The sequence below is a fragment of the Agelaius phoeniceus genome, chromosome 5 (assembly GCF_051311805.1).
Source record: "Agelaius phoeniceus isolate bAgePho1 chromosome 5, bAgePho1.hap1, whole genome shotgun sequence".
NCBI lineage: Eukaryota > Metazoa > Chordata > Aves > Passeriformes > Icteridae > Agelaius > Agelaius phoeniceus.
In genome coordinates this window covers 40918884-40934699 of record NC_135269.1, presented here as the reverse complement: position 1 = coordinate 40934699, position 15816 = coordinate 40918884, and the positions used below count along the sequence as shown (strand labels likewise).

The window sequence follows — 15816 nt, the reverse complement described above, 5'->3', positions numbered from 1 at the left end:
AGTCAGCCATGCACAGAGGAATCCATAGGAAGGATGCAGGTGGTGGTGAATCCAGCCCAGATCAGAGGCAGGTGTATTTGGCATAAGGAGCAGTGACTGGCCAGACAGTGTGTTCTCTTGCATAGCTAATGAGTGCAGGCTTCTAATAAGACTGAGTGTCTTGAGACTTTTCACTGCACTGAGGTGATGGAGTGTGCACTGTGTGGCAACACAAGGAACAAGGACAGCACTTTTTCTTATTACATCTCAGGGAACAAATGCATAGGTCTGAAGGTGCAAATTGGAAGAAGTCTGGCGCTCAGGAGAATGCTGACAGTCTTGTCAAGTATTCCCCTGCCAGATGCAGTCTCTGCAAGGCTGCTTAGTCTCCTGGATCCACTGTTGTTACGTCACTGAAAGCTTTTATTTCTTGCCTTAAATTTCCTTTGGCAGCAGTTGTTTAGATGTTTTTGCTTGGAGATCTAAATGATAAAATTTCTGTCTAAATCAAACGGACTACTGACATATTAAGAAAAATAATCAGAATTTCCTTAGCACAGGAAATTGCAAGGTTTGGAACTTCTGTTTACATCTTAATTACAAGCTTTTTATAAATTAAAAGACTGAAACTTTGCAGAGGAGGGAAGCTTTTAATTAAAATCATTAGGTGTTTTAGAATTGGAATATGTTTGTTCTCCTTTGTTAAATCAGAGTGCTTAAGGGCTTTCCTGATTTGTTTTGATTTTTTTATTTTAAATCATCTCTGCCTTCAGAGTGCTTGCATCCTTGTGGGTAAAGATATCCTTTGAAAGTATCTTTCCTTTTCTTGCCAAACGTGGGTAGATGTGCAGCACTGCAATGGTACTTCCTGCACAAAGTGCTTGGGAGGGGCAGGATCTCCAGCTTGGTGATCCCAACAAAACACCTGAGGGGTGGGGGCAGGTCAAACTGAGTGATGCCCTTGATACAGGATGGCAATGAGGATGTGCTTTGAGAAGAAGGATCTTCTTTGAAAGTTCTAAGTGTCCTAGCCTCAAACCAGACTCTGGTGCATTTCTATCAAAGTGTGGTTTTTATGTCTAGCCTTAGTGATGATTCAAGAAACAACTAATTGTTCAGCAGAGTTAAAATGTTGCAGATGTGCTTCTCACTCAAAGGACATGAGGTAGGTCTTCAGTTACCATCTAATCGCATTGCTTCCGTCAGAGACTACACTAATTCTGAGTGGCTTTTCCACCCACTCTGAGGAGCTCAAGCAGTTTGTTTGGCTTGAGTATGAGCTGCCTGTAGGTCTGCTGGAAAACTTTTTCCTAGGAAGGTGGCTTACAACCAGCTTTTTCTGTTCAGGCTATTGGCTTTTCTGACCTGAATCTTTCCTTAGAGAGTGCCATATTACCTGTATGGCTAGGGGACTATCTCTCTATGGAATGTAGGAAAAGCTTGCTTTTTCCTTGGGAGAAGGAGGCTGAGCTCAGCAGCCTGGCTGGATACCATGTCCAGTGGTCTTCCAGACCAAGGGAGGCTTTTGCCTATTCCTGTCTCTAAAGTAATTTTGTAAATAGAGCTTTAGGGGAGAAAAGTAAGTCTAGTTGTAACACCTTGGTAGATTTCTATATTTGCAAGCAGTTTCCACATGATTGACAGTTTTGGGCATTGTTTAAGGCCTGTTTGCTCTCCAAGCAAATTCATTTTTTTGGGAAGTTGGAGGAGGGGATTCCTGCTGAGGTTAGCTGGATTCATCTGGGTGTTACAGTTCTGTTGAGTCTTCTGACAAGCCTTTCTTCATGCCTGAAGTTCTTTATTTTCTCAATTTTTGATCTCACTGGTTAAAGCCAATGCTAATTTGCAGTGAAACTGGGTTTTATGGACAGGGGAAGAACCATTACCTGCAACAGTGCATCAGAAAGGCTTAGCTTGCAGAATGCTTAAATACTGAGCACTTATTGTCTTTGCTTTCCATTCTAGGTAAAGAGTTCTGGTTTTTTTCCTTCAAAGTAGACAAAAGTAAATGTTGCTCAGACCCCTTTCACAGCTGCTATCTTATTCTTTTTGACTATCTTATTCTTGTTCTTCATAACCTAAAAGTTTCTGTAAACAACAAGATCATTGTTCTATAGAGAAGCCACAGATGAGGTCTTTTAGATAATGCCCAGCTTGGACATGAGTAATCTGCAGTTTTAGACTGAGTCAACTGGGACAACTTGAACTTCATGCAAAGGTAGTCTTCTTTTCTTTGTGGTTTTTACATGTCAAGGTTATGACAGATTATCAGCAAAGTGACAAAGCAGTAGATGAGCACTAAGATGAAAATCCCTATCCAGGCAGAGAGGACAGGACTGATGCTTCAGTAAGCACTGTCGCTGTACTTTGACAGATTACGTGCAGAAAGGAAGTTGCAGTGAAAATGCACATTTTGCAGAAACTGGAAAAAATAAATGCTTTTCAACTGGTTTATCTGTATTTTTGTGTTCTTTAAGGTTTTTTGATAAATTTTAAATGGAACAGGAGTAGAATAATTTGAGGCAAAGGATTGCAGGTAACTTGAGGCGAAGGATTGCAGGTAACTTGAAACTGGAGGTCAGCTGGGTTTAAGTTATCCACTATCTGTTGATAAGCTTAAGTAACTCCAGTGGCTTGCCAGTGGAGTTTTCTTTTCCAGGAACTGACCTGGTTTCTCCTTATCTCTCTACCTGTCTTTGTTCTATAAATATTTCTGATGAGAACTTCAGTAATTTAGGCAGAAGTAGCAATTTGCTTGCCTAGAACACACTGGCATCTCTCTCTGCTCCCCCTGCCCTTTCCAGGAGATGTTCTCCAGCTTTTTAGTCACAGCAGCCACTTTCAGGCAAAGGGGACAGATTCTTGTCAGCAGTTTGGCCATTGCAGTCCTGGGTTCATCTGGCCTAGTAGGTGTGCACTGCCACACTTTGACTTTTTGGTCTTTACTTTATCCTTCTGTTTCAATTATTTTCCCAGTGCTCCTGACTGACTCAAACTCATCTTTGGTTAAAAAAAAAAAAGCGTGGCCCTAAAGTAAACATTTGGAAATATAGCACTGTTGTAAAACCAGTATCTGGAGTATTCAGAGTATTCCTGATTAAGGAAACGTAAGCCGGGAGAAAGCCTCCTTTGGCAAATTGTCAGAAGCCTGTGAGATTCATATTGCTTGCTGGCATGTCTGGTTTGTCCTTCCAACTACCCTTGCTTTTTTCCCCAGTTGGTATCCATGTTTATTGTGTTTATTATTTCCAAAAAATTCCCCTAGTATTTTGCTAATGGTTGGATGATGATCCTCTTACAGGATGGAGATTTCTCCATTGTAGATTTCACATCTTTCATTTCTTCACTAAGTAGTGCATGGCCTTCCGTGAATTACCAAACAGTGTTTTTTCCCAGAATAAAGAATAACTATTTTCACAGGTTACCACTTTGCCATCCAGGTGCTATAACTGCTGATGTGCTTCTCAGAGCTGGAACTTTATGCTTACAAAACATCAAGATTCAATTTCAGTTTAACCAGGGAAAGGGCCTAGGAGCTACAGCTACTGCCCTGCCCATTGCAATTCTTCTCCTTTACTCATTCCAATGCAGCTTTTGCTACCAGAATGTCTATTTCCAAATGGAGATAGGCTAAAAACATAGGTAATAATAGGGATTTTATAGCCTTTTTTTATAAAGGAATTCTGAACTAAGCATGTGAAGCATTAATCCCTTGGCCATTCAGTGAAGGTGCCCTAAGTGGCACATCTGTTTCCTACAGCTGTTTTTGGTGTCTTAGCTTCCATTCAGCAGTCATCAAAGCCCTGCTGGAAACCCTAATCACCCATATATCTGTTGGAGAGAAACATTTACAGAATACACAAAACAGTGAATCAATGCAGATACTGGGTTCTACAAATCATCAGCTTTAAGTTTTGTTTGTTCTGATATTTCCTCTCATTAAAAAAATCGGAGTTATATTTTTTTTTTTTAAACTTCTGACAGATTGAAGACTGTTTCCAGGGGACCTGGAAATATGCAAATTATTTTAGCCCAGAGTTCATTTACTAGCAGATACTATTCTTCATTTTACTGTTGAGTGAGTAAGCAACAGTTACCTACAGTCTCATGGGATATTTTTTTCTGTTCCCATTAGCAGGAACCTCTGGTGGGGGGGGGGAGGGGGGGGGCTTTCTTCTCCTGCTACTGTAACAATTGAAGATAAAGTTAATTAAATGTGGTCCACAATCCAATTTATACTCCCCTGTAGCAGAAAGAATCTGCTCTGTGACACTGAAGGATTTGTTTTTTCCCAGCTGCTGTTAGTGGAATTTGAGGCTTTGAGTAATTGGGTTCAAAACCATCCTTTGAGGTAGGCATTTTATCTTCTCACTTAGGCATTACACCTTCTACCAAATCAGAGCAGTACACAGACAAATGTATTTGAAGGATGGCAGAATTTATCTAATCTTGTTAGGTGACATATAAAAATACCTGTCTCTTACTTCTACTTGTATAATAGTTATAATCAACCAGCATGGTGATTATTTATTTACTAGTACTCCCACAGATAGAATAAGTAATTCCATCATGATTGGGGTTATTCTTTTGTTTAATTAGTAAAAATACGAATTTTCTGTTCAGAGTTTGTCATACAGAACTTTTTTTCCCCCAAAAAACATTATATCCTGTTTCTTAAATCCTCTACTGAGTCAAATTCAGTATTATTTGCTATGTGAAAATGAGACAAGATGCTGAAATTTACTTTTGGGTAGTATCATAGTCATGCTCAGAGTACCAGTAATCCCTCACTGGGGCTTTGGTTTTGCAGACTTAGGCCAAGTCTCTACTAAAAAATTATGCAGATCAAGGTCCATCTGGTCTGACAGACATTCTCCTGAGCCAGACTTGCACTTTTACAGTTAAATCTGTCCAAGAAGCCTGAAGCACAGTGATAGAATTGCATTCAAAGTTTGGCTGGGTGGTGGATGCCATCCTTCACTCAGCACTGGGTGGGTGAGTGAGGAGCTCTGATCCCCCACTGCTGCCTCGGCAGCGCAGGGCTGTCCCTGCTCCGTGCTGCTCGAGAGCACGGTGCTCATGGGCAGGGGCTGATGCTCTGCCCAGAAGTGTGCCAGCATCCAAGGCAGGCTCTGCAGCTCTGGCATGTTGCCCAAGACAGTTTCTTTCCCCACTTGGTTGGCTGGGGCACACAGGGCCTTCAGTAACTACAGGGATGTACTCAGTGAGTAGTTAGCATGGGATATGTACATAAAGTTTTAAAACCAGTGTTGGAGGCATCTCAGTGCCATAGCTGTTTGTCTCACTGAAGGAGTATCATGGATCTGTTGCAGAAAAAAAAAGTACATATTTATTTTAGAAGAAAAACACAAAGGTGCTCAATGTATTGAGTTGGGGGGTTGGAGTTAAATGTATCAAAGCTAAATGAGCAATAGTGAAAGTATTTTACTGCATGTTTGACTGGTTGTACTGAAAAGTGATGTGGGTAAAATGCTGGCACACAGCACAGATTACCATTTCCTTTCTGTGCTTAACTGCACTGTTACTTCACCTTGGGACTTAAAGAGCTGTCACTGAAAGTCATGGCTGGGTCAAATGCATGCTCTTATTTATGACATGCAGCAGGGTGTGTGTCATCCTAAAAATGTTTTATTGACCTCCTAAAGATGTGCCGTGCATGGAGAGTCATTTTCACAGGATGTAGGGAGGGAATTTTCTCTAGTTATTAATTTCTAAGTCTTATCACAGTGATAGTTACCAGTGTACAGGAGATGCTGTATCTGATTGATGTGCAGATTTCATGCTTTCTTATCCGGCTGCTCAGGAGTTCCTGACCTGCTCTTCTACCAACATAACTCTCATTTTAAGAGCTATGCCACCTGCCAGAGGCTCAGATTAATTAAATTTTTTGTCAAGAAAAGGTACTTCTCTCAACATTTCATTTCTAGAAGAAGCCTTCAGATGTTTTCACTTGTCAACTCTCCGTCCAAGATATTAAGAAGGAAGGGTTTTATTGTGACAAATAAGTAGAACGTAACAAAATGAAATGGTGCTGGTCTGGATGCAATCTGTACTCAAATCTGTATGGTCAGGAGGTTTATGATTCTCTGGAAGTAAAGGATATGTGCTAATACTAAGACTGGAGTTATTTCAGGGTAGTGTTGGTGGACAAGTGATGCAGTGTCTGTTGCAGAGTAGATACTGCTGCACTTTTCAGAGGCAGCTCCATCCTCAGCCTTGTAGCAGCTGAGGCAGGAATTCAACCTGATTTCACCAGTTTACAAGTAAGGAAGCTAATGAAGAGTATTAAGTTTTCAGTACTGCTTGGATTGTGACAAACTGGGTTTTCTTTCCTACTGGACCCCCTGGTTTGTGTGGATTTTTTGTCTCATGGAGTTCTAATGCCAATCAGGCCTCCCAGCCATTGTGCAAAGAATGTTTCCAAGAAGACTCATGAATCATCTTTCTGTTCTATAGGTAGATACGTCATTGGTGAAAAGATAAGAAAGATTTGGGCATACTGATTTCTTTTTCATTTTCTCACATGCCCAGAATTTAAGACTGCAAGGAAAGGCTGATGGTATCTTTAACAAGCACAAAAAAAAGGATGATTGAAGCTGTTAAGAAGCTTCAGAATAAGTTTTCCTATAGATCTTAACAGTTTAGATGCTCTAAATGGGTTTTTAGACACCTACTTTATGATCACCTGTCTGCTTGGCAGACAGTTGCATGGACTCTTTTTTCCTCTCTCACTGTCTCCATCTTTCTTAGCAGAACTGATTTGCTCATCTAGAGGTAGGGCAGCTGGATTTTGGGAGAGTATCTGCTCTCTCAGGGCTGGTCACTCTGGTGAAAGACCTTGAATCAGACTGTTGACGCAGAGGAGGCATCTTGCCCTTTGCTCTCTACTCTTCTGGTTGGCAGTGTTTTGAGATGAGCTGAGCTTTTACTATTGAGCAAAATAAAGTTTCTTCTCCACTGAGGGACAGAATTTTTTGTCCTCAGTCCCAGATCCTGTGACTACAAGGACAAAGTATGCCAGGCTCAAGGTTTGGGTGGACATAGTGCCAGCACTTAGTTATGCGTGCAAAGGAGCAGTTGCCACAAAAGCAGTGGCACTCAAAATGTGGTGCAGGCAGACTGCCTGCTTAAATTCATGGTCACTTGGCAGCAGCATTGTGGCACAAGTGTCCTGCCAAGTCATGAGCTGGCACACTGCCCTCCATTTAGACTGGGACGGTAGGCAGCCAAGTGACCAGCAGCTGTGGCTGTGAATAGCAGGAGGGCGCTAGTCCAAGAACAACAAGAAGAAAAGCTTCTTCTTCTACATCTAGAGATTTTGTTGGCTCTTCCAGACATGTCTTCTCATTTCAAAAGGATCTGGAAGGTGCCCTAATACAGCTGCCCTTTTTGAATCCTGTCCACTGGGATCCCCCAGTTACAGGATTCTGCATTAGCACATGTTGTTGCCCAGTCTGTGACTGCAGTAGACAGAAGTGTATTTGCTTGAATGTATAGAAATGAAATTTGCAGCTTCAAGGAGAGGATTCATTGTTTCTCTGCTCCCTTTGTTTGAGCAGGACAAGTGAAGTGACCCATAAAAATTTGTCTGCATCCTGCAAATGGCTTCTACACCAGCTTTCCTCCTAATGGCTGCATGAGGATTGGTTTTTATCTTTAAGCATGCCAAAGTGCTTGAATGAATGTAGTTTACAGTTTTTAAAGAGGTTGACAGATGTCAATAGGGGCTTCAGATTGCTCATTCTTTGTACAGCCCTTCAGATAGCAGAAGTGATTGAAGTGATTCTCTGTCCCCATCCAGTTCTACACTACAGCCTGAAGACATGATCTGTTATAGGCAACCTCAAGCACATCCCCCAAAATCCCCACAGAAACAAAAAATCTGAAATGAATTCTCTGGAAAATAGCACAAAGTCAAACAGTAAGTTTAACGCTGGGGTGTGCACGGCAGAAGTCACACTTCAAGTGGCAACATGTATAAAGCTGTATGCTCGATGTACTAAGTGAAATTGATGGGGTCAGGGTAGAACAAAGTCCACAAAAACCCTGCCTATGGAAGCTCAAGGTCATCACTGTCTCTGCAGCCACACTTCTTACATGCTGAACACAGGGAAGTGATCTCCCCTAGTCTGTCATAGAAGGTTAATGTTGTGGTACAGGCTCATGATCTATTTAAAGGCATTTCTGCATCAGCCTCCGAGATTTTTGCCCCAGCATCTCTCATTAGCTGTCAGTCTGGTGGAATTTCCTGGCTTTTGAAGTGGATTTTCCTGCTTGTGGTCAAAGAAAATGGCAACAAGGACTTGGGAGAGAGTGTGAGCCAGACTCCCTGCTGACCGCAGAGCTTCCCTCGCCATTTGTCATAGAAACACTCAAATAGCTTTCCAGCCAAGTCTGAGAAATAAAAACTTTACAGCACTAGCATCTTTAGGCTATGTATCTCAGAGACCAGTAATATCAGCTGGGTCTGAGCACCTACCATGGATGTGTTACCTCTCACCATCTTTATCTTCTTGTCTGTTGAGAGGAACAGTAATGTCCCTGGGAACTGTGGGAGCACTGATGGGACATGGCATTAAGGAGTACTAGATGTGCACAGGGACACCTCCAGGCCCCTCTCAGTGATTCCTGCTGCTATTTCTCTGCTGGCAGCATCCTCAGTGGGCTGGAGATAAGCACTGTGCTCAAGCAAAACCTAAACTGCAGATGTTGGCCAGCTGCACGCAGCTGGACCAAAGCTCCACTCATCTTGACAAAGAAGCCAAAACCAAGTCCTTACAAAGGCAGAGGCTCGAATGAAACTGAAATGATTAGTCCCCTCATGCAGCACCCCAGCTTCTAGCAGCAGGGGTAGACATCAGCAATTCTTCATGCTAAATAACTAGGGCACAATGAGAGGCATATAAGACTCAAGTGTCTTCAAGGAGGAACTGCAAGATGATTAATGCTGCAATAGCTGCTTAATTACACATGCATGTTGGTCGCCAGATGATATCTAGGCTGAATTTAAGGTCTGAATCTTTGCCTGTGAAATATGATCTGGATATCATTGGCATGACAATGAAGGATATGTGTGTTGATAGCTCACTGGGGAAAAAAAAAACCTAAGTGTAATGGTTTTAGAAATGCAAAGTCTAAGATACCATGTATAGGTTTTAGTGCATGAGACATTTTTGAGACATTTAAAAGCAATTTTTTTTTTTTTTTAAATTTTTTTTTTTTTTTTTTTTTGGTGAAGGACACATTTGGAGAAAAATGAGAAGTGATGCAGCTTTGTCTGGTTACTCAGATAAAACCTGCAAACATAACTGTGTCTTGTGAGAGCCTCAGTACTCTCAGAGTTCTCTTGAGTTACTTGCTTTTGTGATCTTTTGAAGGGTGAGGCCCCAAGGCTGTTGGTATGATTATCCAGTAATACCACTGGATTAATATGTCTGCATAGTTTGTGAATTGTAATCATGACTTAAATATAGCTCCTTGCCAGGCAGGGTGAGGCAGCAGGTGGGAGGCTTGCAGTGCAGCCAGGCGGGGTGACTGGGGAGACATGTCCTGCTCTGTGGCATTTCCAGAGCTTTCAGCAAACACCACAGCCCATATCAGGGCTGCCCTGCAAGCACAAAAGTTAAATGGGAGCTAAGAGTGGCAGGCTGCATCAGCTCTTGGAGTGGCTCAGGCAGGAAGCATCTTGAGGCAGGTGTGTTGGTAGCACCATGAAGCATTCTTTAGAGTTGCTTTGCTTGAGAGTTGGTAAGAGAGTTTGTGGTGGTCTGAAAGGTCTCCAAGGTCTAAAAGGCTGGGCACAGCCTGGTGCAGCATGGCTGGAGCACTGCAGTACCTCAGGGCAGGGATGGAGGTGGGCATTGCAGTGGGGAGTTCTGTAGCAGGGCAGCAGTGTTGGTCTGTCTGTGGGTTAATTTGGTTAATACCATGTGTTTACAAGTTGTGACCTATGAGGTCAGGAGGGGGTTTCCTTTGACTTTTTGGGGATGTTTGATGGAGTCTGGTGCTTTTGTGTGTGGAAGTGAAGGTGAAGGACTTAGTTCCATGCTGGTGTGTAGCCAGCATTATGATTGTGTCACGTTGTAGTGTAACTTCACAGGTTCCTTCAGTGGGGGCACTGGCCTGTCACTGGTTCCATGCGTGTTCTCCAGGGTAGTACAGGGTATTACAGCAGTGCTATGTAAGTCACTATTTGTAATACTGTACTGTGTGCAAAGAGGTAACCTTGATGAGTTACTTCTGATTATGATTTGGGTGATATCAGTAATTCAGCTTCATCTGCTCTGACTTAACTTTCAAAGCAACTATATATCTTATCTCTTTTTACTTTTCATGATGCACAGATCTGTCCACTTGTCAAGGAAATAAAGATTTGTTGAAACGTTAAAGCTATATTTTCAAAATTGGCATAAACAAAAATTGGCATAAACAAAATCTAATTTTATACTTAATGCAGTAATTGTAGTGGAGGGTGTCTGTGAGGGCATAACCAAAATAAATTTTAGCATAAAAATCTTTAGAAATAAGACTTTATTCAGTTTATTGATTTAATTGCCATCACATTAACTGTTTCCTCACTTTTTGTGCAAATCTTGGACCAAGTGTAGGTGGATTTAATTTTTTCCCCAGTTGATGTAATCTCAGTCTGTTCAAGCTGCAGTATAAATGGATGGGATTCCTTTTGAGCCTGCCCCTGGCCAGAAAGCCAGTAAGCATTGACTCAAAGCTGCCAAGAGAAAGAAGGAGAAGGTGCTAACTCATCCAGGGTTTAAACTGGTCTTTTCCTGGCACAAAATAGCCTGGCAATTTGACATCAGCCACTCAGCAGAGCAGAAGAGCATTGCCCATTACAACTGGTACCAATTCAACTTTTAATTTAAACATGCCAGCAAAATAAGAGTAAAGACAGGCACCCTTCTCTTACTTGCTACACCTGTCTTTGTATCTATGGAGTTTGGACTATACTGATTTTATTTCTTTGAATACAATGCAGCAATTTTCCATGCCACTCTTTATAGCCTTATATCACACATATAAACTGGTTAAAGAAAATAGCATTGCCTTGGTGCATTTTTCTGTAGCAGTAGGTAATGGGTAGTCTATTATAGTTAATAATAGTACCTGGACAGTTGTGATTTTGTCACACACAGCCACTCAGGCTGCCTGCCTATTTTTCCAGTACTTGTTCTGGGGGTTTATTGTTGTTTGGTTTGTTGGTTGCTTGCTTTTTTTTTAATCCATCACTCTCATCGGAAAATGGAAGTCACAACATTTTCTGATCTGATTTCTTATTCATTGCCGTCTCCTCAGCCTGCCAGTATGGCATTACACATGTTATTAGTAAAAGAAAAGATAAAAAATGGAGAGAACTGCTGTTGAAGTCACTTCTGGACTGACTGTGGTCAGCTAGCATGAGTGGGATGTACATCTCCCCTTTTTCTCCTCCAGCAGGAGGCCTCAGGCTTAGCCTTTTGGAATCAACATGTTCTTTCTCTTTGCTGAGATTCAAATAACCAGAAATTAGAAATCTTCCCTTCATAAAGCTGCAGCCCCCTGAGCCCCTAATTTTACCAGCCTTACTCAGAGCTTGTACATCTCCATCAGCTTTCATAGATCATGCTTCAATTTTGTTTCCTAAAATACAAGTTTGAAGGAAGCCACTATTGTCCACTGGAAATCCAGACAGCATTAAAAAGCTAAGGCAGTTTCTCATATTTTATCAGTTGTCCCTTGTTCATTGTTTCTTGTATTTCTATTCATATATTCCTGTTTCTAAAATCTTTCTCATTCTTGTTGCTATGGTAAAAGCCTGCCTAAAAAGGAAGAATTATAGCAGCAAGGTACACTGACCTACAAAATAATCAGAACATAGTTGCTCTGTACAAAATGCTGCTTTCAAAGTAGCTGCTAGAAAATCTTGAGTGGGAAAGGGAGGTGGCTTAAGTATAGTGACCATGTACATGGATCTGGATTTAGTGAAAACTCCAGCTTATAAACAAAACTGCTGCTTCTGACCAGTGGATCTGTACAGCCATACACAGGACTTTTCCATGACTGCAATATTTACAGTAGTAGAAACCTACAAAAGTGGTCTTGAGCATCTGTTTCTGTTGTTATCCTTCCAGCTCTGATGTGATTTTCTCCTCTGTGTACATGAATGTCATTGATACAGTGTTGTATTACAGTGGCTCATCCTTGCTGGAGGCACGGTTTCTTTTCCAACAAACTGATTTGAAATGAAGTGAAAACCAAACCGTGAATTTTTTGGTTCACCTCCCAGACTATAAAAATGGATGGTCTCATTAATGATTAACACAGCAGCTGGTAGCTCACAGGAGATCTGGAAGAAAATACTGCAGTGTCTCCCTCCTCCAGCAAATATAGTGGTTAACAGTTTTCTCTGCTCGTACTACCTTATTTCAGTATACACATTTGAATCCTAGCAGAGTGCATCTCTGCCTTCATACCTGTTCTAAGATCAGTAAGGATGCATTAGATCCTAGTTGCATCAGATAATATTTTGTGATGTTATTAGTGCTTAGTGGTTTGCAGTTGCATGTGATGTTAGTATGACTTTTAGAATGCTCTTCTATTTGGAACTATGCTGCGGGCTTTGAAGATTTCCAGGATCTTTTTGCCCACAGCATGGTTATGTCATTAAGAATCAAGTAAAATTTCACAACAATTTTGCATTTACATGGACATCACTTTCGGGTGTTTTGCTGTTGATAAATCCTTATTATAGCATTAAACTATGTAAAAAATATACACATATATTATTGTCAGGAAGTGTTTACTACTTACTCTACTCCACAGTATTGGAGTACACTGTGCCTGGGCAGCTGACAAACGTGTAATGAACTCTAAAGAACCAGAGGGATCTTTTTGGACTAAATGTTCTCAGAATGTATTTAACTGGTCAGCTAAAAAATCACCAACCAAAATAAAAGAAAATCAAAAACCCCAGAAATCTCTAAAATAAAAACCTTATTACATAGTAATTTTGCATATGGCAAAAAGTGGTAGGTTATCTGGAGGCTTTTCCTTATTGCTCTAGAAGAGAACTGTGAGCATCTACTCTCTTCTAAACTGAGATTCTTCTAAAACGATTTTTTTTAAATACTAAAAAATATACTATAGTCTCTGGAACGTTGTGCAGAGGTGCAAATTTTCAAATAGTTGTCTCTAAGTATAGGTACATGTTTTCCTCTATATTTACTGTAAAACATTGTTGGATGCATGTATAGTACACTGGTTCCTTCCCTGGCAGAGATAGGGCAGACACAGAGACTCACCTCTGCACAATTACAATGGATATTGCCTCCAGGGTTTATCACAAGGTTGTTTCCATGGTGTACATGGAGATATAACACCTGACAATCAGCAGGCTGATCCTGGCCCAAAGGCTGCTTGTTTATCCAGCCATTCTTCAGGGCAGCACCACCTTCTGCAAGGAGATCACTCCAAGTGGAATGTTGTGCTAGTGCCAGTGGCCAGAAGAGGGATGGGAGAGGAAGGTGGAGACTCACCTGAGCCCCAGCTGGTTGTAAGACAGACAGCACATGGAGGGATGAAGCATGTGGTGGCAGAAGTGAGAGCTGCCACTGTTGTGTCCCACCACAGACCTCAAATCCAGCTCCAGCTGGTGTAGCTGTGAGGATGAAGTACACTGGAGCGTTTGTAATTTTGGTTGGTGACACTCAATTAATTTACTTTCACTGACCTGAGTGGATATTTGTTTATTTCATTAGAGATCCGAGCTCAACTCGTTGAGCAACAGAAATGCCTGGAGCAGCAGACTGAGATGAGAGTGCAGCTTCTTCAGGATCTGCAGGATTTCTTCCGCAAGAAGTCGGAAATAGAGATGGAGTATTCCCGAAACCTGGAAAAACTGGCAGAGAGGTTCATGGCAAAAACCAGGAGTACAAAGGATCATCAGCAGTACAAGTAAGAGAAATCTGCTTGCCCATCACCCCCATGTTGTACCTGTTGCTGGTTCAAAGGCCTGTTTAAAATTCCCAGCCCTGCTTAGCAGCATAGCAGTTCTCATTGCAGTTGAAGCATGCCTAAATACCAGTGTTGATGTGGCTCTATGCAGTTACTCATCGCAGCTTCTGACAAGTAGTTTCAATTTCTTAAAAGTTAAGTTGCACAAATACTATCCCTAACCTACCATATGGATTTTAAACTACCCAAAATAGAGCCAGTATGTAGAAGAGATGCAGAGCTCCAAAAGCTTGAAAATCTGTGTGCTCATTTCTAGTGGAGTTGGTAGGATTTTGAAGCATCTGCATGAAGGTCAGTCAACATTACAACAGCAACAAAAAAGACAATTTTGGCCAAGAATGACATTAAGAAATAAAACTATTTTGATTTATTGTTGCATGTAAACTTTGCTGCATCTTCACCTCTCTGATTCCTGGGAATAAAGATGATGTGAATGTTACGTGTTGTTTACAGTTTAATGTATCCTTTTAATAGCAGAGTTTTGTAACATGCAGTAGGTTTTCTGAAATCCTTCATTTGCATCACTTGCTGACATAGTCTTACGTGGTTATTTTCCTGACTTGAGCTGATTAATGGATGCATGTGTCTGGCTCTGTTATGCTTAGGGATTTAGAACAGTATTTTTGTTTGTATAACTAAAAAATAATTTTCCCACTGTTCACTCAGTGCTGTGCTAGAGATACACAAATAAAACTGTTGTTCCAGGACAAACGTCTTTTCCAAATAAATCTGGCAAAGAAAAGGTTAATCAATTAGAGCTTGAACAGTTCAAAGAGCATTAACATATATTTCTTAAAATTTGTTTTAGCGACTCAATGATTCTCTGAAATATCCAACTTGTGCATATGTCATCACTTCTCAGAGAGCCCTGGCTTTTATTCTGCTTGTGGCAAAATCTCGTTTCCTTATGTTTGCAAAACATCTTTCCTTGTTCTTAAACAAGTTAAATCTGGACTGGCAGCTGTGCATGGGAGTTATGATTTGAGTTCTACCTTTGGCTTTGCTCTTGCTGTTCTCTGCTTTGAGAACAGGTTACAGCAAAAGTGGCCTTAGTTGTTGGTCCCCTGAGCTGTTCCCACCATTACTTCCAGAACAATCAGGAAGGTCTCTGGAGTCGGCTTTGGGACGTACAGAAGCAGTGAGGACCAAGTAGTATCAGCATGGCCCTTCAGGAGTGCTCATGTGGTCTGACCTGGCTGATAAAACCCCTTGCTGTGAAGTAACACTGCTAAGATGTCTATCTGAAACAAATGGAGGAAGTTTTCTTAACTCCTGATTCATAGCAAAGCACTGATGAAAAAGAAAATACTCTTCTCTGTTAATCATTCATTGTTGCTTTGATTCTGAGGGTGAGAGCTGAAAGTAGATGATTAGATGGGAATTAAAGGCCATATTTCTAACAATGAGAAGAGCTAATTATTAGAGGAGTTTGCCAAGAGTTGCAGGAGTTTCAATTCATCACCACTTCTGCCTGTTTGATCCTCATGTGCTTTATCCTTTTAACTAAAGGAGAATCCCTCTAAAAGAGAAAAAAAAAGAGCAGCAAGTTTCTGGAGCAGTTAGTTGGAAGGCAAACTTTATACTAAAATGTCAATAAAATCATAAGACAAATTATATAAAGTTTTTTTTTTTGTCAGTGAAATAGTTGTGAACTACATGTATTTTTATTTTGCCTTGTGTAAAAGAAATGAGAAGTCATCTTTTATTTCACTTTTTGCTACATTAAAGCTGGGAGTGGGCCTGCATTGCAAACAGTCTGTCATGGGAATTCAGAATTGATCACTGGAAAAAGTCCAGTCCTGCTCTTTG

At 41.1% G+C, this 15816-nt stretch overlaps 1 protein-coding gene across 2 annotated transcripts in view; it reads left to right on the top strand.

Moving 5' to 3' along the window:
• Window positions 1-15816, top strand: part of SRGAP1 (SLIT-ROBO Rho GTPase activating protein 1) — a 139416-nt gene that overhangs the window by 53916 nt on the left and 69684 nt on the right. For both annotated transcript variants that reach the window (XM_054631101.2, XM_054631102.2), the window contains exon 2: window positions 13752-13947. In XM_054631101.2, coding sequence (XP_054487076.2) covers window positions 13752-13947 — 196 coding nt within the window. The remainder of the gene's footprint in view (window positions 1-13751; window positions 13948-15816) is intronic.